The sequence below is a fragment of the Myxine glutinosa genome, chromosome 7, assembly GCF_964187855.1.
Source record: "Myxine glutinosa chromosome 7, kmMyxGlut1.1, whole genome shotgun sequence".
Taxonomy (NCBI): Eukaryota; Metazoa; Chordata; class Myxini; order Myxiniformes; family Myxinidae; genus Myxine; species Myxine glutinosa.
In genome coordinates, this window is record NC_136267.1 from 181,221,619 (window position 1) to 181,246,830 (window position 25,212).

At 42.3% G+C, this 25,212-nt stretch overlaps 1 protein-coding gene across 8 annotated transcripts in view; it reads left to right on the forward strand.

Moving 5' to 3' along the window:
* Positions 1-25,212, forward strand: part of LOC137431864 (transmembrane ascorbate-dependent reductase CYB561) — a 104,965-nt gene that overhangs the window by 52,365 nt on the left and 27,388 nt on the right. For 4 of the 8 annotated variants that reach the window (XM_078782585.1, XM_078782586.1, XM_078782588.1 and 1 more), the window contains exons 2-3: positions 11,258-11,344; positions 11,818-12,143. In XM_078782585.1, coding sequence (XP_078638711.1) covers positions 11,930-12,143 — 214 coding nt within the window. In that variant the 5' untranslated portion in view covers positions 11,258-11,344; positions 11,818-11,929. Of the gene's footprint in view, positions 1-1,651; positions 1,739-11,085; positions 11,345-11,817; positions 12,144-25,212 lie in introns of all 8 variants that reach the window. The other 4 variants (XM_078782590.1, XM_078782591.1, XM_078782587.1 and 1 more) reach the window with 3 other exon arrangements.

Consider the following 25,212-nt stretch of genomic DNA (forward strand, 5'->3'; position numbering starts at 1 on the left):
GCAAACTGGTTCCCGCGTAGCAGCGGGTCGAAGCTACGTGGTGGAGTCAAAGCTGCGTGGTGGAGTCAAAGCTGCGTGGTGGAGTCAAAGCTCATCTCTCGTATCTCCTCTCTCTCGTGGGGGGCGTGGCGTCACGGGTTCGCTCTCTGACGCATCTCCCCCGTGGGGGCGTTGCGTGACGGGTTCTCTCTGCAGAACTGCTCGTGGGGATCCCTTACTCATCTCTCGTATCTCATCTTCGGTCGGGGCATCGGGGCCGCGGGTTATATAGGCCACACCCCTGAACCTTCGCGAACCTCCCCGAGCGTTCTCTCTCCGCCCTCTCAAGCCAAACCCCTTGTACTTGGTTGGTTGTTCGGGGCTGGCTCACTCCTCCCCTCTATGACGAGGTGGAGACACGCCTTTCTTCTCTGAAATTACCTCGTGGCTAATGGGGTCTTGCGGCGAAGAACACAACCCCAAATGCGGTTGGCAATGGATGCTTTGGGATATGGAGGCTTTGGGAATGGGAATGAAAGGGAATCTAGCTTATTTCAATTTGATGCAATGCAGTGTCAACTAGTGGGAACAGAGCCTTCAACTACATAGAATAATGAGATAACTATTTAAGAGGGTATATGATTGGCTACGTGTTTGTATATGGAGTAACTAAGGAGGACGACCTTTGACCTTTACACACAACACGGAGGGTGATATTTACAACAATTCTCATGACACAACAATAAAAAAAACACAGGATTCTCAAATCCACAACAATATCGATACCTTAGTACATTATACACAATGAAAGTACAGATATTGGGTTCATATTGATACCTTAGTACATTTTAGACAATGAAAGTTCAGATATTGGGTTCATATTGATACCTTAGTTCATTATACACAATGAAAGTGCAGATATTGTGTTCAAATCGATACCTTAGTACATTTTACACAATGAAAGTGCAGATATTGGGTTCATATGGATACCTTAGTACATTTTACACAATGAAAGTGCAGATATTGGGTTCATATTGATACCTTAGTTCATTATACACAATGAAAGTACAGATATTGGGTTCATATTGATACCTTAGTACATTTTACACAATGAAAGTGCAGATATTGGGTTCATATTGATACCTTGGTTCATTTTACACAATGATCCCAGTGTGAACCTTGATTTAGAAGAGGTACACCGTATCCCTGCGTGTCGTAAGAGGCGACTAAGAGGGTTGGCGTCAGGAAGGGCATCCGGCCATAAAAACATTGCCCCAAAAAGAGAACCATGACAATTACAACTACATATGGGAAGGGTACAGCCCGAAGTGGAGATCGGTTTCTAAGGTTTGGGACATGGAATGTAGGGACAATGACAGGGAGATCAGGAGAAGTGGTGGAAGTATTGATCAGAAGAAGAGTGGACATATGTTGTGTGCAAGAGACGAGATGGAAGGGAAGTGGTGTGAGAATGGTGAAGGGTAGGTAGGGACAGAAATACAAGTTTGTGTGGCAAGGGTGCCCGCAGGGCGTGAATGGTGTTGGTGTCCTGTTTTCGGAGGAGTTTGTAGACAGTGGGGTGAGTGTGACTAGAGTGAGTGATAGGTTGATGATGGTGAAAATGATGATTGGAAAGCTCTTGGTGAACGTCATCTTGGGATATGCTCCGCAGGTTGGTCGGAGCGATGAAGAGAAGGACAAGTTCTGGTGTGCAATGGAGAAGCTGATGGAAAACGTGAAAGATGAGGAAGTTGTTGTGGTAGGAGGAGACCTAAATGGACATGTGGGAAGGAGTATGGAATATGGATGGTTTTGAGGGAGTTCATGGGGGTTACGGGTATGATGTGAGAAATGGAGAAGGTGAAAGGATTTTGGAGTTTGCTGATGGAGCTGATTTGTTGATTTGTAATACTCAGTTCCAGAAAGAGGATAATAAGCTTGTTACATACACGTCTGGTGGGTCGACGACAACCGTTGACGACCTGATGGTGCGTGGGCGAGATAGGGGGCACCTCCGGGACACAAAGGTGATCCCGGGGGAGGAGGCTGTTTCACAGCACCACTTGGTTGTCTGCGACATAAGGGTGAAAGGTGCGAGGAGAGCTCGGCAGGTGAAGTCCCAACCGAGAATGAAGGTGTGGAGGTTGAAAGAGGTGACAGTAATGGAGGCATTAAAAGAGAGGCTGAGTCGGGTAGAGGATGATGTGGTTGAGCTTGAAAGTGGTTGGATGTCAATGAAAGATAGTCTGTTGGGAGGCGTTGTTGAGGTATGTGGATGGACAAAAGGACCACCGAGGCACTCGGAAACATGGTGGTGGGATGATGAAGTTGGAAAGAGGATTGACGAGAAGAGGAAGAAGTTCAAGGAGTGGCAGAAGGCGACGGGTACGGGAGCAGAAACAGCAGAGCATGAAAGATATAAGGCAGCCAAGAAGGCTGCAAAGAAAGAGGAAGCAAAGGCGCAGAATGCATGGAGGAAAATGTTCGGAGAACACTTGGATTCGGAAGAGGGTCAGAGAGCAGTATTCAGGATTGCAAAGCAGACAGCGAAAGAGAGGTGTGATGTGATGGGGGTGAGTTGCTTGAAGGATGAAGTGGGACAAATCGTTGTCGACCCAGATGGAATTAAAGGAAGATGGAAAAGATATATGGAAATGCTGTTGAATACAGAGAATGAATGGGATGGCAACATGGAGAGTAACCCAGTTTTAGGACCGGCAGAGAAGATAACTGAGAAGGAAGTTGAGGAAGCGATAAAAGCAATGAAGTGTAGAAAACCGGGAGGGCCGACGGGAGTTGTGCGAGATATGTTGAAGGCAGCAGGAAGTTGGGGTGTGAAGAGAATGACCGAGATCTGCAATCTGGTGGTGAAAGAAGGCCGCATTCCAGTGGATTGGGAACTGAGTACCCTCGTCCCTCTATACAAGGGGTAAGGTGACCCTCTGGAGTGTGGCTCGTACCGAGCGATAAAGTTATTGGAGCATGGAATGAAGGTATTGAAAAGGGTGTTGGAGAGGAGGATAAGGAAGAAGGTGAAGATCGACGAAATGCCGTTTGGATTTATGCCAGGAAGAGGAACGACAGACGTATCGAGAGTAACCCAGTTTTAGGACCAGCAGAGAATATAACTGAGGCCGTTGCAGGAGAAGTACAGGGAGAAGAGGGAGAAGTTGTTTCTTGGGTTTGTTGATCTGGCGAAAGCATTCGATAGGGTTCCACGCGAAGTATTGACATGGGCATTGAGGAAGTTAGGAGTGGAGGAATGGTTGATCAGAGTAGTGATGGCAATGTACAAAAGAGCGCGCACAGCTGTAATGACGAAGGACGGGAACAGTGGTGAGTTTGAGGTGAAGGTGGGAATGCATCAGGGGTCGGTACAAAGCCCACTACTACTTGTAGCTGTGATGGAGGTGCTGGCTCAGAACGTAAAGGAGGGTTTACCGTGGGAGTTGTTATATGCAGATGATCTGGTGTTGATTGCGGAAAGTATGGATGGACTGAAGGAAAAGATGAACAAGTGGAAGGAATGTATGGAGACAAAAGGTCTGAAGGTGAATATCGGAAAGACGAAGGTGATGGCAAGTGGTAAAGCATGTGGTGAGATGGAAAGAACTGGGAGGTGGCCATGTGCTGTGTGCAGGAAGGGTGTCGGAGTGAACTCCATTCAATGTACAATGTGCGCTGAGTGGGTTCATCAAAAATGCAGTGGTCCGAGAGGGTCATTAACCAGTGTGGCAGCTACATTCAAATGTAAGGTGTGCACAGAGGGAGCTGCAGATGGAGGAAATGTTGAGTTGGATCTTGGAGACGGCTTGAAGCTGGAAGGTGTGAAAACATTTTGCTACCTCTGAGACATGCTGAATGGAGAAGGTGGATCAGACTAGGCAACGGTTGCAAGAGTGAGATGTGCATGGAAGAAGTTTCGGGAACTGAGTGGCGTGCTGATGAGGAGGGGAGTGTCGTTGAAGCTGAAGGGAAAGGTGTATGCTGCATGTGTGAGAAGTGTTATGATTTATGGGAGCGAGACATGGTTAATGAACGTAGAGCAGCAACGAAGGTTGGAAAGGGTGGAAATGCGAATGGTTCAGTGAATGTGCAGCGTATCGTTGAGAGAGAGGAAGACAAATGATGCATTGTGAAAGATGATGGGAATAGAGCCTGTGATTGATGCTGTGAAGAGGAACAGGTTGAGATGGTTTGGTCATGTGTTGAGGAAGGATGAAAGTGACTGGTTGAGAAGAGTGATGGAAATGAATGTAGAAGGAAGTAGAGGACGGGGAAGACCGAGAAAGACTTGGCTCAAGATGGTCGAAGAAGAAATGCGGGCAAGGGGATTAACAAGGAGAGATGCAGAAAATAGGGCAAAATGGAGAGATTGTCAAGGGGACCGCAAGGCTAACCCCCGCTCTCGCAGGGAAAATGGCCTTAAAATGCATGTTGTTGTTTGTTGTGTTATACACAATGAAAGTACAGATATTGGGTTCATATTGATATTTTAGTTCATTTTAAACAATGAAAGTACAGCTATTGGGTTCATATTGATACCTTAGTTAATTTTAGACAATGAAAGTACAGATATTGGGTCCATATTGATATTTTAGTTCATTTTACACAATGAAAGTACAGATATTGGGTTCATATCGATACCTTAGTTCATTTTACACAATGAAAGTGCAGACGCCCCTCCTCACCCTCCTCCTTTCCTCCTCCCAGATCCTTCATCCCCTCTGTGACCCTCAACCCCCCCCCCCCCCCAACCCTCCATCCCCCTCTGCCACTCCTCTCCCTCGCATTGCAGGTCCCTTCAATCTTCCCACATTTTCTTCTCTCACAATGTTGACAACTCTTCAAATGGCCTAATTCGGACAATTGCTGCCGGTGCAATTCCGCCCCCCGTTTAAACTCTCCCTCCGGCGAATCTGTACTGGTATAATCTCGCCCCCCGGCGGATACGTTTCTCGCCCCCATCAGAATAGAATCACCCCCCATTCTCGTTTGCGGATATATTGATATACATATGGAAATATTGGTTTACAAGAGGGGACGTGATAAAAGTACTACTAATATTGTTTGGGAAATTGATTGAGTGCGGACTTACACATTTTCTCAATCTTTTAAAGACATACTTCAACACTTGATATAGTAATTACAGTATTGATAGATTTCTATTGGTTTTATGGTTATTTATGGTTATTTCTGGTTATTTTTGGTTATTTTTATTTATTTTTATGGTTATTATGGTTTTATTAGTCCCCTACCGGTTTACACCGGAGGGGACTATAGGTTTGCACTCCGTCCCTCCGTCTGTCCGTCCGTCATGCAAAGAACAGCTTTCTGGACTTTTTTTCTAAACTCTTAATGCTTATGATTTCAAACTTGGTACATGGTTTCCTCATGATAAGTTACAGATCAAGTTCGAACTTCACGACGTTTCAATCATTTTTGAGAAAGTTATGGCACTTTGAACTTTGATAATTTCCCCAACAGTTTTCCGGACTATAATGTGGAGTGCGGTTAGTCAAAGCTGTTAATATTCCTCGTTTTAACTCCAATTTACATTCTGTTTCCACTTTTAGTGAGAAGTATGGGTCTGTGCAACCATTCATTAACTTTATTTGGTGCAAATTGGATGATTTTTAGCCGAGTTACCTCAGACCGTGAGTTGGTAATTATATAATTCACACATAGTGCAATACGTGCAGGCTGCTCCACGGAGCGACCTTGCGGGCTTATTTTAACTCCGATTTACATTCTTTTTCCCCTTTTATTGAGAAGTAGGGGTCTGTGCAAGCATTCATGAACTTTATTTGGTGCAAATCGGATCATTTTTAGCCGAGTTACCTCCGACCGTGAGTTGGTAATTATATAATTCACACAGTGCAATGTGTGCAGGCTGCTTCAACAGTTTTCCAGACGACAGACTGCCGGTAGGGGACATGTATTGCAGCGCAATACTCAATGCTTGTTTTTATTGGTTTACACCAATATTCAGTTGCTCTAGTTGTAGATTAATTGTTAAAGAACTCTTCCACAATCACCAAGAGCCATACAATTGTTACACTTTTTTCCAAGTTTGAATATCTGCTGAAACATGTACATATATATTATTAGGGGGCGATTTTGTCACGGGGGAGAGTATTTCGTGGCAGGGGGGCAAATCTATTTCGAGGGGGGCGAATCTGTACCGGTACAGAATCGCCGGGGGGTGGATCTGTTTCGGGGGCGGATCTGTTTCGGGGGCGGATCTTTTTCGGGGGCGGATCTGTTTCGGGGGCGGATCTGTTTCGGGGGCGGATCTGTTTTGTGACACCGGCACCAGCATCCGGTGCAGTGATCGCTGGGGCTCAAACCACCATTTGCATGTCGGGTTTGAGGGAGTACCAGGACGTCGCGTTCCGGCTCAGAACTTTCCCGAAGCACACCTGCGTCTGCCTGGACAACTTGCTTTATACACATCGTTAAAAGTAAATAACAACAACGGTTGTTTCACAGTAATGTGTAGTGTATGGACGTCTAAAAAAATTTGGCCAATATCTCGAAGTTGAAATAAATTTCTTTTTTAAGCAGTGAAGCCGCTTCAATACTTGGCCTTCCTTCTTTCCGTCAGAATTGAAGAAGAAGAAGAAACCTTCTAGTCCACCGTGTTTAATTCTCAAGGATAATTTTTAAAGGGTAATTCCAAACGGTTTTAAAAGGGAATTCTAAAGGGTTCTCAGTCGTTCTAAATGGTAATTCTATGGGGATTTTAAAGGGTAATTCTAAACGGTTTTAAAAGGTAATTCTAAAGTGGCAGTTCTAGTTCTAAACGATTTTAAAGGGTAATTCCAAACGGTTTTAAAAGGGAATTCTAAAGGGTTCTCAGTCGTTCTAAATGGTAATTCTATGGGGATTTTAAAGGGTAATTCTAAACGGTTTTAAAAGGTAATTCTAAAGTGGCAGTTCTAGTTCTAAACGGTTTTAAAAGGTAATTCTAAAGTGGCAGTTCTAGTTCTAAACGATTTTAAAGGGTAATTCCAAAGGGTTTTAAAAGGTAATTCTAAACGATTTTAATGGGTAATTCCAAAGGGGTTTAAAGGGTTCTAAAGGGTAATTCTAAGCGATTATAAATGGTAATACCAAGGGGTATAAAGGTTAATTCCAAACGATTATAAAGGGTAATTCCAAAGGGTTTTAAAGGGCAATTCTAAAAGGTTTTAAAGGGTTCTAAAGGGATTTTAAAGGGTAATTCTAAACGGTTTAAAGGGTAATTCTAAACGATTATAAAGGGTAATTCCAAAGGGTTTTAAAGGGTAATTCTAAAAGGTTTTAAAGGGTTCTAAAGGGTAAGTCTAAACTGTTGAAATGGTAATTCTAGGGGGGGTTTTAAAGGTAATTCCAAAGGGTTTTGAAGGGCAATTCCAAAGGGTTGTAAAGGGTAATTTCAAAGAGTTTTAAAGGGTAATTCTAAACGATTATGAAGGGTAATTCCAAGGGGTTTTAAAGGGTAATTCTAATAAGGTTTAAAGGGTTCCAAAGGGTAATTCTAAACGGTTTAAAGGGCAATTCTAAGGGGGTTTAAAGGATAATTCCAAAGGGTTTTAAAGGGCAATTCTAAAGGGTTTTAAAGGGTAATTCTAAAGGATTTTAAAGTGTAATTCCAAACGGTTTAAAGGGTAATTCTAAACGGTTTAAAGGGTAACTAAACGATTTTAAAGGATAATTCCAAAGAGTATTAAAGGGTGATTCTAAAAGGTTTTAAAGGGTTCTAATGGGTAATTCTAAACGGTTTAAAGGGTAATTCCAAAGGGTAATTCTAAACGGTTTAAAGGTTAATTCTAAACGATTTTAAACAGTAATTCCAAAGGGGTTTAAAGGGTAATTCTAAACAATTATAACGGGTAATTCCAAGGGATTTAAAGGGTAATTTTAAAGAGTTCTAAAGGGTTTTAAATGGTAATTCTAAACGGTTTAAAGGGCAATTCTAAACGGTTTAAAGGGTCATTCTAAAGGGTAATTCTAAACGGTTTAAAGGGTAATTCCAAAGGATTCTCAAGGGTAATTCTAAACGGTTTAAAGGGTAATTCTAAAGGGTTTTAAAGGGTAATTCTCAAGGGTTTTAAAGGGTAATTATAAAGGGGTTTAAACGGTAATTCTAAAGGGTAATTCCAAAGGGGTTTAAAGGGTAATTCTAAAAGGTAATTTTTCGGGAAGTTTCAATGGATTTAAAAACTTTATTCCTGGATGCTGGGCCTAAGAGGAAGTGTGGAAATGCAGAGATAAGTAGTGCTGCATTGAAGTGTGACCTGTCCTTCCTTATTCACAAAATGGCGATACTGAAGCTGAACTTAACTATCAATGGAGGACTTTTAAGTGATGTGCTCTGAGCACTTTGCTTGTTCGACAGAAATATACCTTTTTGTGCAAGTTTTTCCTGAACCCCACTTGTTAGAAATATATATGCAATGCCTATGAAAAGTCTGCACTCCCTTTCAAAATTTTCACCTTTTGTTACCTTATAACCCGGAATTAAATTACATTAAATTGGACTTTTTCCACCTTTATTTACACCTCGTAACCCACAACATCCAAATGAAAAACAAATTCTACAAATTTCAGAAAATTGATTAAACATACAAAACTAGAATAACCACCTTCAAAATCACAAACCAAGTTAATTGGACCCCACCTGTGTTAAATTGTAGTGATTCTGATGAATTCAGAATAAAATCAGCTGTTCCTGTAGGTTTCCTCTCCTGGGTAGTGCATTTGACAACAAAGACTCAGCCACATGCATATAGTCACGTGAAAAAGTAAATTTTTTTACTTTCATTTTTTTACTTTCATTTTTTACTTGTGGGACAGCCTCCTGTCCCACAAGCCTTCATTGAGTTGGTCAGATGCCACTGCAAAACCAACTGTTCCACACAGAGATGTTCATGCAGAAGGAATAACTTGTCTTGCACACAATGCGAAAACGATGCAGATTGTAATGTTGAATATGACACCGAGAGTGATGATGATGTGTAATGATGTGTCAAACTGAGATAGGAAATACATCGATACGTACAGTCACGTGAAAAAGTAAGTACACCCCATGTAAAGTTTTGACTTTTTCAACATATTTCAACATACAGCTATTTGATCTTCATTTCAACAATATTGATAGATAAAGGTGATATAATATAACGAATATCATGAAACATTTACATTTTGTAGTCCATTGTATAATTTAAATAAACATAAATGCAAATTTCGCATGTGGAAAAAGTAAGTACACCCCTACATTTATCACTACTTTAAATACCTAAAATTAGAATCAGGTGCACCAGCTCAGGTGCAAATGATTAGAACATCGTCAGAGAGGATCTTGGAGGAACCCGTCTTATTTAAACCTCAGACATTTAGTTTGGTTTGCTCTTTGTTGTTGAAGTGTGCGGCGTCACCATGCCGAGATCAAAAGAGCTCTGAGACCTTCAGAAAGAAGGTTATAGATGCCTACGAGTCTGGGAAGGGATTTAAAAAGATCTCCAAACAATTTGAAATCGATCATTCGACTGTCCGGAAGATCATCTACAAGTGGAGAAGATTCCAAACAACTGCCAACTTGTTCAGGCCAGGCCGCCCCAGCAGGTTCAGCCCGAGAGCTGACCGCAAGATGTTGAAAGAGGTCTCTAAGAACCCCAGAATGTCATCACGGGACCTACAGGTAGCTCTTGCCACTGTTGATGTCAAAGTGCACGAGTCTACCATTAGAAAGAGGCTGCACAAATTTGATCTACATGGGAGGTGTGCCAGGAGGAAACCTTTGCTGTCCAGAAAGAACATCAGGGCAAGACTAAAGTTTGCCAATGAACACCGAGGCAAAGACCAGCACTTCTGGAACAATGTGCTCTGGACAGATGAGTCAAAGGTAGAGCTATTTGGCCACAGTACCAGAAGACATGTTTGGTGAAAAGCAAAGACAGCATTTGACCACAAGAACCTGATGCCATCTGTAAAGCATGGTGGTGGAAATATTATGGTTTGGGGCAGCTTTGCTGCATCAGGGCCTGGGCAGCTCACCATCATATAATCCACTATGAATTCTTCATTGTACCAGAGGGTGCTTGAGGATAATGTGAGGCCATCTGTCGGAGAGTTGAAGCTCAACCGAAGGTGGACCTTGCAACATGACAATGACCCTAAACATACCAGTAAATCCACCAAGGAATGGCTGAAAAGAAAGAAATGGAGGGTTCTGGAATGGCCAAGTCAAAGCCCGGATCTAAATCCCATCGAGATGTTGTGGGGGGATTTGAAACGTGTGCATGCAAGAAACCCCTCAAACCTCGCACAGCTGAAAGAATTCTGCATGGAGGAGTGGGCAAAACTTTCTCCCAGTCGATGTCAGAGACTGGCAGACAGTTATAAGAAATGCCTACATGAGGTTGTTTCTGCCAAAGGGGGCAATACCACCTATTAGAGCCAAGGGTGTACTTACTTTTTCCACATGTGAAATTTGCATTTACGTTTATTTAAATTATACAATGGACTACAAAATGTAAATGTTTCATGATATTTGTTTTATTATATCACCTTTATCTATCAATATTGTTGAAATGAAGATCAAATAGCTGTATGTTGAAATATGTTGAAAAAGTCAAAACTTTCCATGGGGTGTACTTACTTTTTCACGTGACTATATATGTATATGTATGTATATATGAATGATATTGCGTGTTGCCCCTCAGGTTGTTTGTATGTACGCATTTGGAGCAGGTTTTTTTTGCAACAGGCCATCTGCCTGTTGCACCAGACTTGATTTGGAAAGATTTCTGTTGGTAGAAATGTAATTACAAGTGAGCAAGACCTTGTCACTGCACAATCTATATTTGGTTATCGGTAGCCATGTTTTACTTCCTCTGAGCCATTAAAAACAGGTGGTTGCTTGTTATTTTTCTGCTTGGGCCCCATTAATGGACACGTACATCTTGTTTGTTGTCTCAGTGGGAGTAGCAAATGGAAATTCTTTGTTCAAGCTAATTATTTGGTAGAATTTTGCAAATTTACATTCAGGTTATTTGGGTGCCCACAAAATGTGCTTGAGACCCATTAATTTTCTCCCATTTTTATTATTGCCTCGTTGAGGCCAGACAGGAGGTCAAAGTTCACAGTGAATTGCCAGTTGTGAATGGAGGATATAGGTGTGAAGTGCCTTCGTGCTAATGGCATGGCCACGTGATGGTGGAGGGGGTGGAGAAGAGTGCAGGCAGTGTCGCCATGGCAACCACACATCGTACTGACGCAGTGCCATTTACAGGATCTACAGAGGAGAACTGGTGGAAAGGAAAGGGGATAAATAAAGAGAGGGCCGTGCTCATTGAGTTTCCGTCTGAGAAGCTGAAAGGTTTGTAGATTCCGGGCTGTGCGAGGTCGCGCTTCATGAGATTTGTAAAAATGCAGTTGCTTTGTATGTTGGTGTTGCTACTTGTCTACTTTGCTTGGTCAGGAATACAAGATTTTCCATTTGTATTATAAGATTGTGTGTGAGGGCTCGAGGCTCATGGGCTAAAACACAGAAGGGAAGAGGCTGTGGAAGAACAGTAAAAATGGGGACACATGCCAACAGCAATGTGGAGAGGGACTTGGAGGAATGGAGGAGATGAGGGCTGAACAGGATGGATAATGGCACAAACTCTCAATCGTAGAAGTGGAAGGAAAACTGGGGAAGAAGCAGAAATGGAGGAGGGGGGGACAAGATAATAAATAAATAAGTAAATGATCTTGGTATTATTTTGTAAGTGTTTGACAACATTACATGTATCTTTATGATTATTGATTTCCTCTTTGTCCATGTTTGTGGTATCATTGTGTCCTCAGGTGTTGGCACGCCCTATTCTCGGTGGCAGAGCAACAGTTCAGCATCACGCAGAGTGAGCGGCAAAAGGCGGTGTTCGAAGATTGCTTGGCGTCCTCTCGGAGGCCTGCAAGGATGGCATCTCCAAGTTCAGACGAGGTCTCGGCAAGTATGCTGCAGTTACCCTGGTTCGTGGCAGGCTCGCAGGCGCTGGGCATCGGCTGTGTGGTCCTTGTGGGGATATGGATGGGTCACTACCGTGGTGGCTTTTCGTGGAATAGAGACGTGCTGGAGTTCAACGTTCATCCCTTGTGCATGATCCTTGGGATGGTCTTTTTGTATGGAGATGGTGAGTGCTCGATAAGACTATCGATGTCGTAAACTATTCGGATAGCTCCAGTGTGGCTAATACTGTTGGTCTTACCTTCTGGTAAGCTAAAAGCAAATGTTTGTGTGGGATGATTGTTAGGGAAGTCTTTATAATAGTTTTATTTTTATGCATTCTATTTAAATTCTAAAGTTGATCTAATAACATTAACGTCATTAATGTTACCTCTTGCACAAGCCTCGATCTTGTATACCAAAAAATAAAAAAAACGTGGCACCCATGTCCGAAGGAAGTGGTTCAGTTTATCATTTTAATATGAAATAGTCAAAGCCTAGAAACGAACGAAACACATTCAAAGAACCCTTTAGAATTACCCATTAGAATTACCCATTAGAATTACCCATTAGAATTACCCATTAGAATTACCCATTGGAATTACCCATTGGAATGACCCATTAGAATTACCCATTGAAATAACCCATTAGAAATTACCCATTAGAATTACTCATTAGAATTACCCTTTAGAATTACCCTGTGGAATTACCCTTTTGTATTACCCTTTAGAATTACCCTTTAGAATTACCCTTTAGAATTACCCTTTAGAATTACCCTTCAGAACTCTTTAGAATTACCCTCTAAAATTACTCTTTAGTATTACCCTTTAGAACCCTTTAAAATTACCCATTAGAATTACCCTTTAGAATTACCCTTTAGAACTCTTTAGAATTACCCTCTAAAATTACTCTTTAGTATTACCCTTTAGAACCCTTTAAAATTACCCATTAGAATTACCCTTTAGGATTACCCTGTAGAATTACCCTGTAGAATTACCCTTTAGAATTACCCTTTAGAACCCTTTAAAATTACCCATTAGAATTACCCTTTAGAACCCTTTGAATTACCCTTTAGAACCCTTTAAAATTACCCATTAGAATTACCCTTTAGGATTACCCTGTAGAATTACCGTTTAGAATTACCCTGTAGAATTACCCTTTAGAATTACCCTTTAGAACCCTTTAAAATTACCCATTAGAATTACCCTTTAGAACCCTTTGAATTACCCTTTAGAACCCTTTGAATTACACTTTAGAACCCTTTGAATTACCCTTTAGAACCCTTTGAATTACCCTCTAAAATTACTCTTTAGTATTACCCTTTAGAACCCTTTAAAATTACCCTTTAGAATTACCCTGTAGAATAACCCTTTAGAATAACCTTTAGAATAACCTTTAGAATTACCCTTTAGAATTACCCTTTAGAATTACCCTTTAGAATTACCCTTTAGAATTACCCTTTAGAATTAAACATGGTGAGTTAGAAAGGTTTTTCTTCCTATTTTTTGAAGGATGGAAGGAAGGCCAAAGTCAAATATTGAAGCGTTTTCACCGCTTATAAATGTGACTGGCTCTGGCAAAAGCAGACACTTGGGGGCAAAAATCTAATTGAGATTTTGATATCATCTGATCCCCCATGCTTTTCTCTTTCATTTGACATATACATTATGTTAATTGGATGAAAATTAACGAAGTTATGGTATTTTAATGACAATTATATTTTCGTTTAAACAATGCTGATAAATTTATTTATTTTTTTTGTATACATAATCGAGGCTCGTGAAAGAGCTAACATTTATCACACAAACAAATCAAACAGACAAACAAACAAAGTGTATAAAAAGGGGAGCGGTAGACAAGATGGGGAGAGAAGGGGAAGCACATAAACACAACATTTGTGAGGGACATCGGGAATGTGTGGGAGGGAGAGGGCTTGGGGGGAGGCGGCCTCGCGGGGAGACCTCGGTCTAGGTTCAAAGTTCACAATACAGTTGACACGCACAAAGAATGTGCACACGTAGAGCTTTTCATTCATTCCAAACATGTATGTCAGGGATCTCCTTCGAATTACGATGTAGGGCTCGTCGTAAAACATTGAAATTTCGCGATCTTTGTGTCTTTCTGAGCACATTTTGAGAATGACATTTGAGATTCTTCGTCGAATTTCACAACTTTTCTGTTGTTTCTTGGAAAAATGTTTTGGTGCATAATGATCTAGAGAAGTTACTCTTTCTATCCATATAACGATCTCAATTTTGTGGCCATATTTTAACTCTCTTCGGTTTTTTCTCGCTAAGACAAATATGCCCCCAAGTGTCTGCTTTTGCCAGGGCCAGTCACAAATGGTTTGCTTTCCTGAACATTTGATTTTGGTTTAAAGTTGCACGCACCAATGTAAGTGCCCCAAACATTCTGGGATTTCAAAATCAAAAGGTGTGCAACGCCTACTCTTTGAAGAATGAATTTATCGACAGCTGTATCAATCCTTAAAAATAAATTAATAATAATAATTACCAAAATTCTGATTGCTCGTTTTGCCATCGTATTTGTGTAGAATAAAGTAGCTCGCAACACGTATGATTGTCATAGCTCCATTTTTGTTATTCCAAAAACAGCTGTGGGCGTAACAAATTGACCTTCAAATTGTACCTTTCTTTCAACTTCCTCAACCTTGATCCAAATTCATGGCTGAATAACTCATAAGTGACTTTTTGTCATTCTGCCACTTCGTAATTCTTTAGTTATATCCCTTATTCCTATTCCCAGTTTTTACATTGTTGAAACATTTAGGATCAGGCCAGACAGATACAAGAACAGTTATAAATACAAGAAAATTGTGTTCATTTCCTCATTCCAGTGATTTCCTGGAATCCTGGCATTCCAGCATACTGCTGCAAATAACATTTGAGCCTCGAAGGCGAGATATCCATCCTGATCCACAGCTTGAGTTTCTCCTAAGTTAAGATTTTGCAATATTGTGAACTAGTCCTAACATGACAGCTTTGAAACATCTGTGACTACTGTTTCAGGGCACTCTGTAGAGCGCATACCTCCGCCAGTCCCAACAGTTAACATTTTGTATCCCACTGATGGGCCGGATCTGCATTCACACTTTAACGAATCGGCTTGTTCCTTTCACCAACCCATCCACCAAATTTTGTCAAAATCGATTCACAACGTTTTTAAATATCGTGCTCTATATTCTCTCAATTGTGAAGAATTACTTTCAACATTCTAGTATCCATATCCAATATCCATCCATAGCTTATCGAATTATCCTGCTCACAGCCAGACAGACAGACACACAGGTGAAAACATAACCTCCGTCCACCTTCAGTGAAGGAGCCAACAATAACTCGCAAAATATAATAATTTCTCAAAACTCTTCTGTGCAATCCAACGCTCTCAACATTATTGGCGTCTCCCATGATAAGACCGAAGCACCAGTTGTGATGGTGTCTCACTACAGGCAGATCAGTGGGTCTCTCTTATACCACCTCTCCTCAAGTCCAGCTCTCCCTCCACTCTCAGCCCTCTAACCTTCCCACAGAACCTCCCCGAAGCACATTCACATTCTTCCAGTGACCTCCTGGTTAAACTCACAACACTTTTACTTGCAGGTTTCTGTGTTTTAATCTCTCCTCTTGGTGTTAGCTCACTTCCTTGCTTCTTGTATCCAAGTGTGGTCCTACTGTCAGGATGCTGTCTTTTATCCAACTGTTCATTGTTTACCCTGTTTAGTATTAACTAGCCGAAACCCGTGGAACATCCACGGAAGGGAGGATGTGGTGTATGGATAGAGTGTACCATTATGGATGGCATAGGGGATTTGCTTGTCCGAGTAAGAGTTAGGAAGAAAGATGAGAATGAAGAGTGCATATATGAACAACGATCGCCGACACCGGCACAAATGCATGCTCTGGATTGTCCACTCAGTGGACGGCTTGCTTTCGCCTTCGCCTGTCCAATCAGCGGACGGCTTGCTTCGCCTTCGCCCAGCAGACGCCAATACGATGGCGTCGTAAGATGGCGTCGTATCGGCAGTTAATCGGATGCTTTTGGGCCCCAACGTCGGCTAATTCAGATTTTTCGAGTATGGCTGTACGTGATAAACAAAGAGCGCGGTTCGTAGATCGTAAATCCATTAGTGCCGTGGGCATCGGGTCACTGGGTGCGGCATAAAAGGGATAACAAAGTCGAGTCCTTACGCTATTATTATATAGATATGATTACAGTTCACTGTTTACATGACTTCAGTATTACTGTATTGTTTAGTATTAGTATTACTAGAAGCTCCCACTCCAAACAGGAGCTATCAGGGGAGCTATGTTATTACCCTCGTCAGAGGAGAGGGTATTACATTTGGGTCTGTTTGTCTCTGTCTGTCTGTCTGCCTGTCTGTTTGTCCACACAGTCTGTGAGTATGCTGTTCTCTGCAACCGTTGATCCGATTACCAAAACATTTTCACCATAGGAGCGCCTCCTCCTGTATAATTTTTTAAATGATAATTATGATGTCAAAGGTCATGTGGTATGGGTGCCATCTTGGAAAAACTGAAAAATTTTGCACCTCTATATATCTAAAAGGACTCCATGGAAAAAAAAATGAAAACAGAAAAAATAAACCGCTCCTTGGCAAATTGCCAAGTACTCCCCATGGGGAACTACATATATTCTTGATGTCATCGGTGCCTTCATTGTGACGTCATAATTCGACAAGTATAACGTATGATCCGATAGATTTGAAATTTATTGAGCATGATCTACACAAAAATTGCATGGGATAATTAAATTGATGAGGTCATCGGTCACTGGTCCGGCAGCCATATTGGGTTGAACATAAATCTATGTCAATAAACCACACACACACAGCAGATAATAAACGCCACACAAAATACCACACAAACACATTCTGGTGAGAGTCTGCAATTGCTCTTTCTTGTTATCTTTGTGATTATTAATACTGTTATTAATTTTGGGTGGGGGGATATATATAGATCCAGGTAGATCTGCATAGGTAGATGCTCCGATGTCATGAAGAAGAAGAAGAACCATTTTGATGTACAGTAAGTCAGGGACCTGTCTAGCCCGGTTTGTCGGATTAAGTGTATATCTGTGATCATACAAGGATGATCGTGTGATAGGTAGAGTAGGGATTATACTAGTTCCCCTGTGTGTCAGACCTGGTTATCATTCCATTTGTCCCATATGGCAATGCACTAATAGACAGTAGTTAGGCCCATTAGCACCACACTAATTAAATTCCCCCTCCGCCACAATAACTGACCGGAAGAACAGACAGCAAGTGGCCGTGCAGTATTACACCATGGCGATGAAACATCGAACAGGCAGGCCGAGAGCCATTCCAAGAAGCTTCCCCGCGATTGGTGGAAGGAAGATGAAGGAAGTGCCACACTGATTGGCCACTGACCGATGATGTGATACCAAAGGTGCGAAGCACTCGGCCAATCAAATATGAGGGCGTGAAAAGTGAGCAGGAAGCGACGTGCTGATTGGAGATGAGGCGCCGAAGATGTGAGGAGGGCGCGAAAGGCAAGCAAGAAGCGACGTGCTGATTGGAAGGGAAGCGCGAGTGACGTCAGAAGACGTCTGATAAAAGTGAGTGGAGACGGACATTTTCTCTCTCGATTTCTCGATCCCTTTGTGTCTGGACGTCCGATTTGGATGCTCTTCCCTTCTTCTCCTGTTGCCTTTGTGCTTTCCTCGGCTGTCGAGGCTCGCATCTTGGTGCCGGACAAATGGGCGATTCCACGTGGACGGAGCCAAGCACAGCCGGAGGAGCAAGCTGCACGCGACCGTTCAAGTCGTGCAGAGGGCCTGTGGCACGCCAGCAGACGAGACCGGGGTGAGCGGGTGGCTCGGTGGGCCTAGTGAAGCGCGAACAAGGACGCATCGAGGCCTGGTGAACAGGGGCGCGGGGAGGCCTGCGTTGGATGACAGTGCTCAAGCCCGACGATTCCTGACGGACGTTGCATCCAGACAAAGATAAGACGCACCACACAGAACACAACGATTGTTTTATTTATCCTTCCATTTGTCCTGTAGTTGAAGTCTGTGTGGGAGCGCTGCATTAGAGGGGATTCGTTTTTACCGTCGTGTTCTTTGTTCTCGGGGTCCGGCAATAAAGCCATGTTTATTTTCCTACCTAAAATCCGTCGTTTTTGTGAGCTACTTTTCGCAGGTTGAAGACTGCGCGTGGACCGTCAGGTAAATCCCGCTTTTTCTTCTTCCCCTTCTTCCTCCCGTGGGTGTATAGGAAATCCGCCATTTATTGTCGCCTCATTAATGCTCGATTGCCATTCCTGATTTCCCCGGTCTTAACCGAGGGGCAGGCATGCGACAATACCATAGCAGAGTACCCATCCTGCAGGCGATCTTGTTCCAATTATGCGGCACATTTCTCTGACACATCTCATTATTTGGGTGGTGTATAGGCAATAGAGCACTGCCTTGAACACTCCCGAAAATAAAATTAACCCAGGTTACGTATATTAAACAAAAATATGTGTACTGCTTATATACATATATAATACATTGTGGTTATAATGCTCGGATAATTCCAATTGTACCCACCCTCCCCCCCAAAGGAAGAAAATGCCAAAATGGGTGGAATATATATATTTTTTTCGAAGCTTGATGGAATCAAACTAAACTTGCATGTGCACAACCTCAATAATCCCTCAATGTTTCACCTTACCACGTCAAATCATCTCGGAGGGGATCATACATACATAGGGGAGAGGGGGGTAAGTTGAGTCTAAGGATAAGTTGAGCCACCCCATGTTTCTTAGAAAGTGAAATATTTGAAGGTGTGAGAGCGCCATCTATACTTTCATAGCAACAGTCTTTCTTCCTGAGTACACATGCAGAGGAATATGAAGCAGGGGTAAGTAAGATCTAATGAAATTTGTATTTTTTTCAGAATTTCCCAAACTTTGAGTTATGGTGTTTTGAGGGTGATAACAACAGAATTAATGGAAGCTTAATGAATTGTTTATGTAGTAATGTGAACATGAATGGTGTAGATTATTTACCTGAGAGTATGAATTGTAAATTGAATCAATACGTGAAATGAGCATGTTTATATTCAAAGTGGCGCCCGTGGGGTAAGATGATCAATTGGGTCGGGTCAAGTTGAGCCATGGCTCATCTTACCCCCATGAACATGTGTGCAAGATAAAGTTACTGCTTTATACGCAAGTTGGAGTTGAAAACTGTAGTTCTTGTAACACTGATACTTGTGTATAGATCTAAATCCTATTCCCAAGAATGATTTATGTAAATATTTTTGCATTAATCACAGGTAAATGGAAAAATGCCTTGGGACTATAAAAGGAAGACAGCACGTGGTTGTTGTTCATAATTATTTGAAATACAAACCAGTTCATCAGCATATCTGACTGATAAATCTTGACGATTACATATGTATGAACATTCAGCCAAAGTTTACTGATAATTCATGTGTCTTACTAATAATTAGAACACAATACATGTATAATTATTTCAGTTCAAACTGTTAAATTTCATTAGATCAATTACATCATGTTACTTTGTAATAGACACGAGGTGCTTCTTACATGTGCGTAAATTTCACACAAGGGAAAGGAGCATTTATCAAGTTTCAATTATTGAACTGAAAAATCTGATCTGAAAAACGTGAACATTTACAGGAAACTACTTTGTCTTGTTTTGCATTGTTAAAGCTATAAGCAACAGCTTTTGCGTGATTGTTAAAAAAATGTGTATTCATTAATACTTCATGCATTCCCAGTTTCAATGGGTTTTCTCAGTGTTTTATCAATAATAAGCTTTTCCAGTGGATCTGGACTTAAACTTTTTGTCTCAAACTTGTTTTATTGCTGTTCTGTCCTGTATTGAGCAGGTGAATTTGATGGGACACAAAATGTTTCATGCTGTTTTTTTCTTGTAGCTCAACTTACCCACTGGCTCAAGTTACCCCGAACCCATGATCAACTTGCCCCATCATTGGGGCAAAATGAGCCATTAGACAACTTTTTTTTGAAGGCCTCTGTTGATTAATTACATGAAAATGAAATGGTAACGTGTATGAGGGGAGAAGCAAGTATTTACACCATCATAATCACGATGGCTCTGATGCACAGCACTTTATATTTGATGTCCAGAAGGGCATTACTGAAAAATGGCTCATCTTACACCACTCTCCCCTACATATTCGCTCCATACATTCATACATCATACATACATATGCACTCGCTCCATTATAAATAAATTACTGTTCACTGTTTATGAACCTGTTTCGTATTGGTATTACAAGCAGAGTACCTGCTCTTAAGGCGATATTGGCCCAAGCATGCAATATGTTCTTCTGACACATCCCTTTATTTGGGTAGTGTGTAGGTAACAGACTCGTGTCTCGATCGCTCCTGAAAATAAAAATAACTAGATGGTGTTCATAGAATATTTACCCTGCGCAGTCAACTTGTTGCGAGCCAACTCTTCTGTTTTTCAACATTTTTTTTTTCTTTGATGCAATATGGCTGCCAGACCACGTGAGCGATGACATCATAAATTTGTATTCTCTAATATAATTGTTGCATAGATCACACAATAGATTTCAAACTGATCAGGCTAAGCGTTGTCCCTGTTGAATTATGACGTCGTAATTGTCATATGGCACCAATGACGTCATCATCAACAACACCTATTCCCCATATGAAGTTCTTTACAATGAGCCATGTTTCAATTTTTTCCATGCAGCGGTTTTGGAGATGGAGGTGCAACATTTTTCGGTTTTTCCGAGATGTCGCCTGCACCACGTGATGTATGACGTCATGATTATCATTTAAATATTCTACAGGAGGAGGCACTCCTATGGTGAAAATGTAGTGCCCATCAGACCAACAGTTGCTGAGAATTTTTTTTCCACAACGATCGGATAAGTGTTGCACCTGTCAAATTATGACGTCATAACGAAGACGTCATAAATGGTGTGTACCCTGGTTAGAATAGGTACACCGTATCCCTGCGTGTCGCAAGAGGCGACTAAGAGGGTTCCCGTTAGGAAGGGCATCCGGCCATAAAAACATTGCCTAAAAAAGGGAACCATGTCAATTACAACTACATATGGGCAGGGTACAGCCCGAAGTGGAGATCGGTTTCTGAGGTTTGGGACATGGAATGTAGGGACAATGACAGGGAGGTCAGGAGAAGTGGTGGAAGTATCGATCAGAAGAAGAGTGGACATATGTTGTGTGCAAGAGACGAGATGGAAGGGAAGTGGTGTGAGAATGGTGAAGGGTAGGCATGGACAGAAATACAAGTTTGTGCGGCAAGGGTGCCCGGAGGGCGTGAATGGTGTTGGTGTCCTGTTTTCTGAGGAGTTTGTAGACAGTGTGGTGAGTGTGACGAGAGTGAGTGAGAGGTTGATGATGGTGAAAATGATGATTGGAAAGCTCTTGGTGAACGTCATTTCGGGATATGCTCCGCAGGTTGGTCGGAGCGATGTAGAGGAGGACAAGTTCTGCTGTGCGATAGAGAAGCTGATGGAAAACGTGAAAGATGAGGAAGTTGTTGTGGTAGGAGGAGACCTAAATGGACATGTGGCGAAGGAGTATGGACGGTTTTGAGGGAGTTCATGGGGGTTACGGATATGGTGTGAGAAATGGAGAAGGTGAAAGGATTTGGAGGTATTGGAGTTTGCTGATGGAGCTAAGTTGTTGATTTGTAATACTCAGTTCCAGAAAGGGGATAATAAGCTTGTTACATACACGTCAGGTGGGTCGACGACAACCGTTGACTACCTGATGGTGTGTAGGCGAGATAGGGGGCACCTCCGGGACACAAAGGTGATCCCGGGGGAGGAGGCTGTTTCACAGCACCACTTGGTTGTCTGCGACATAAGGGTGAAAGGTGCAAGGAGAGCTCAGCGGGTGAAGTACCAACCGAGAATGAAGGTGTGGAGGTTGAAAGAGGTGACAATAAGGGAGGCATTAAAAGAGAGGCTGAGTAGGGTAGAGGATGATGTGGTTGAGCTTGAATGTGGTTGTATGTCAATGAAAGATAGTCTGTTGGGAGCTATTGGTGAGGTATGTGGATGGACAAAAGGACAAAAGGACAAAGGCACTCGGAAACATGGTGGTGGGATGTTGAAGTTGGAAAGAGGATTGACGAGAAGAGGAAGAAGTTCAAGGAGTGGCAGAAGGCGAAGGGTACGGGAGCAGAAAAAGCAGAGCATGAAAGTTATAAGGCAGCCAAGAAGGCTGCAACGAAAGAGGTAGCAAAGGCGCAGGAGGCATGTAGGAAAATGTTCGGAGAACGCTTGGATTCGGAAGAGGGCCAGAGAGTGGTATTCAGGATTGCAAAGCAGATAGCGAAAGAGAGGTGTGATGTGATGGGGGTGAGTTGCTTGAAGGATGAAGTGGGACAAATCGTTGTGGACCCAGATGGAATTAAAGGAAGATGGAAAAGATATATGGAAATGCTGTTGAATACAGAGAATGAATGGGATGGCAACATAGAGAGTAACCCAGTTTTAGGACCGGCAGAGAAGATAACTGAGAAGGAAGTTGAGGAAGCGATAAAAGCAATCAAGAGTAGAAAAGCGGGAGGGCCGACGGGAGTTGTGGGAGATATGTTGAAGGCAGCAGGAAGTTGGGGTGTGAAGAGAATGACAGAGATCTGTAATCTGGTGTTGAAAGAAGGTCGCATTCCAGTGGATTGGGAACTGAGTACCCTCGTCCCTCTATACAAGGGGAAAGGTGACCCTCTGGAGTGTGGCTCGTACCGAGTGATAAAGTTATTGGAGCATGGAATGAAGGTATTGGAAAGGGTGTTGGAGAGGAGGATAAGGAAGAAAGTGAAGATCGACGAAATGCAGTTTGGATTTATGCCAGGAAGAGGAACGACAGATGCGCTCTTTATTGTGAGGCAGTTGCAGGAGAAGTACATAGAGAAGAGGAAGAAGTTGTTTCTTGGGTTTGTTGATCTGGAGAAAGCATTCGATAGGGTTCCACGCAAAGTATTGACATGGGCATTGAGGAAGATAGAAGTGGAGGAATAGTTGATCAGAGTCGTGATGGCAATGTACAAAAGAGCGTGCACAGCTGTAAGGACGAAGGACGGGAACAGTGGTGAGTTTGAGGTGAAGGTGGGAGTGCATCAGGGGTCGGTACTAAGTCCACTACTATTTGTAGCTGTGATGGAGGTGCTGGCTCAGAACGTAAAGGAGGGTTTACCGTGGGAGTTGTTGTATGCAGATGATCTGGTGTTGATTGCGGAAAGTATGGATGGACTGAAGGAAAAGATGAACAAGTGGAAGGAATGTATGGAGACAAAAGGTCTGAAGGTGAATATAGGAAAGACGAAGGTGATGGCAAGTGGTAAAGCATGTGGTGAGGTGGAAAGAACTGGGAAGTGGCCATGTGCTGTGTGCAGGAAGGGTGTCGGAGTGAACTGCATTCAATGTACAATGTGTGCTGAGTGGGTTCATCAAAAATGTAGTGGTCTGAGAGGGTCAATAGCCAGTGTGGCAGCAACATTCAAATGTAAGGTGTGCACAGAGGGAGCTGCAGATGGAGGAAATGTTGAGTTGGATCTTGGAGACCGTGAAGCTGGAAGGTGTGAAAACATTTTGCTACCTCGGAGACATGCTGAATGGAGAAGGTGGATCAGACTCGGCAATGGTTGCTCGAGTGAGATGTGCATGGAAGAAGTTTCGGGAACTGAGTGGCATTCTGATGAGGAGCGGAGTGTCGTTGAAGCTGAAGGGAAAGGTGTATGCTGCATGTGTGAGAAGTGTTATGATTTATGGGAGTGAGACATGGGTCATGAATGTAAAGCAGCAACAAAGGCTGGAAAGGGTGGAAATGCGAATGGTTCAGTGGATGTGCGGAGTATCGTTGAGAGAGAGGAAGACAAATGACGAATTGCGAAAGATGATGGGAATAGAGCCTGTGATTGATGCTGTGAAGAGGAACAGGTTGAGATGGTTTGGTCATGTGTTGAGGAAGGATGAAAGTGACTGGTTGAGAAGAGTGATGGAAATGAATGTAGAAGGAAGTAGAGGACGGGGAAGACCGAGAAAGACTTGGCTAAAGATGGTGGAAGAAGAAATGCGGGCAAGGCGATTAACAAGGAGAGATCCACAAAATAGGGCAAAATGGAGAAGATTGTCATGGGGACCGCAAGGGTAACCCCTGCTCTAGCAGGGAAAATGGCCTCAAAATGCATGTTGTTGTTGTTGTTGTTGTTGTGTAACGAAGGCACCGATGACATCATCATTAACATATTTTATTCCCAATGGAGAGTTCTTTACAATGAGCCATGTCTCCATTTTTTCTATTCAGTGCTTTTGGAGATATAGATGTGCAGTTTTTTTCGGTTTTTCCAAGATGGCGGCCGAACCACGTGACCTATGACGTCATAATTATCGTTAAGAAATTCTACAGGTGGAGGTCCACCTATGGTGAAAATTTCCTGTCAATCGGACCAACAGTTGCAGAGAAAATCATATTTATTCTGTGCAGACAAACAGCAAACAAATGAAAAATCGCTCATCGGCCGACACTTGGCAAAACAGAACAAAGTAGCGTGGCACTCAGTGGAGCATCCCCCTGATCTCAAAAATAATTAGTGGTTGAATTCAGTGACCTGATGTGCAAATCGTCTTCAAAGTTTAAGTTAATCAGATGAAAATTGACAATTTTAGAAATTCGGCCTATGTCGACCTTTTGGCCTATGTTGACCTCAAAAATAGTTGGTGGTTTGTTTCAGTAAGCTGATATGAAAATCCTTTTCAAATTTCAAGACAATCGGATGAAAATTGAGGATTTTAGAAATTCGAAAAAAGTGGTTGACCTTTGGCCTATGTTGACCTTTTGGCCTAAGCTGATCTCAAAAATAGTTTGTGGGTGAATTTAGTTGGCCGATATGTAAATCCTATTCAAATTTCAAGTCAATCGGGTGAAAATTGAGGATTTTAGAAATGCGAAAAAGTGGTTGACCTTTGGCGTATGTTGACCTTTTGACCTCAAATATATATAGGATTTTATCGGACCAAAAACTTTATCATTTGGTAAAGTTTCGTGAAGATCGGTTTAAAATTGTGACCTGTAGGCAAGTATAAGTGAGCGGACAGACAAACACACAAACACACAAATGAAAAATCACTCATCGAGCGACACTTGGCAAAAGGGAACAAAATCGAATGGCACTCAGTGGAGCATCCTTTTAACCTCAAAAATAATTGGTCGTTG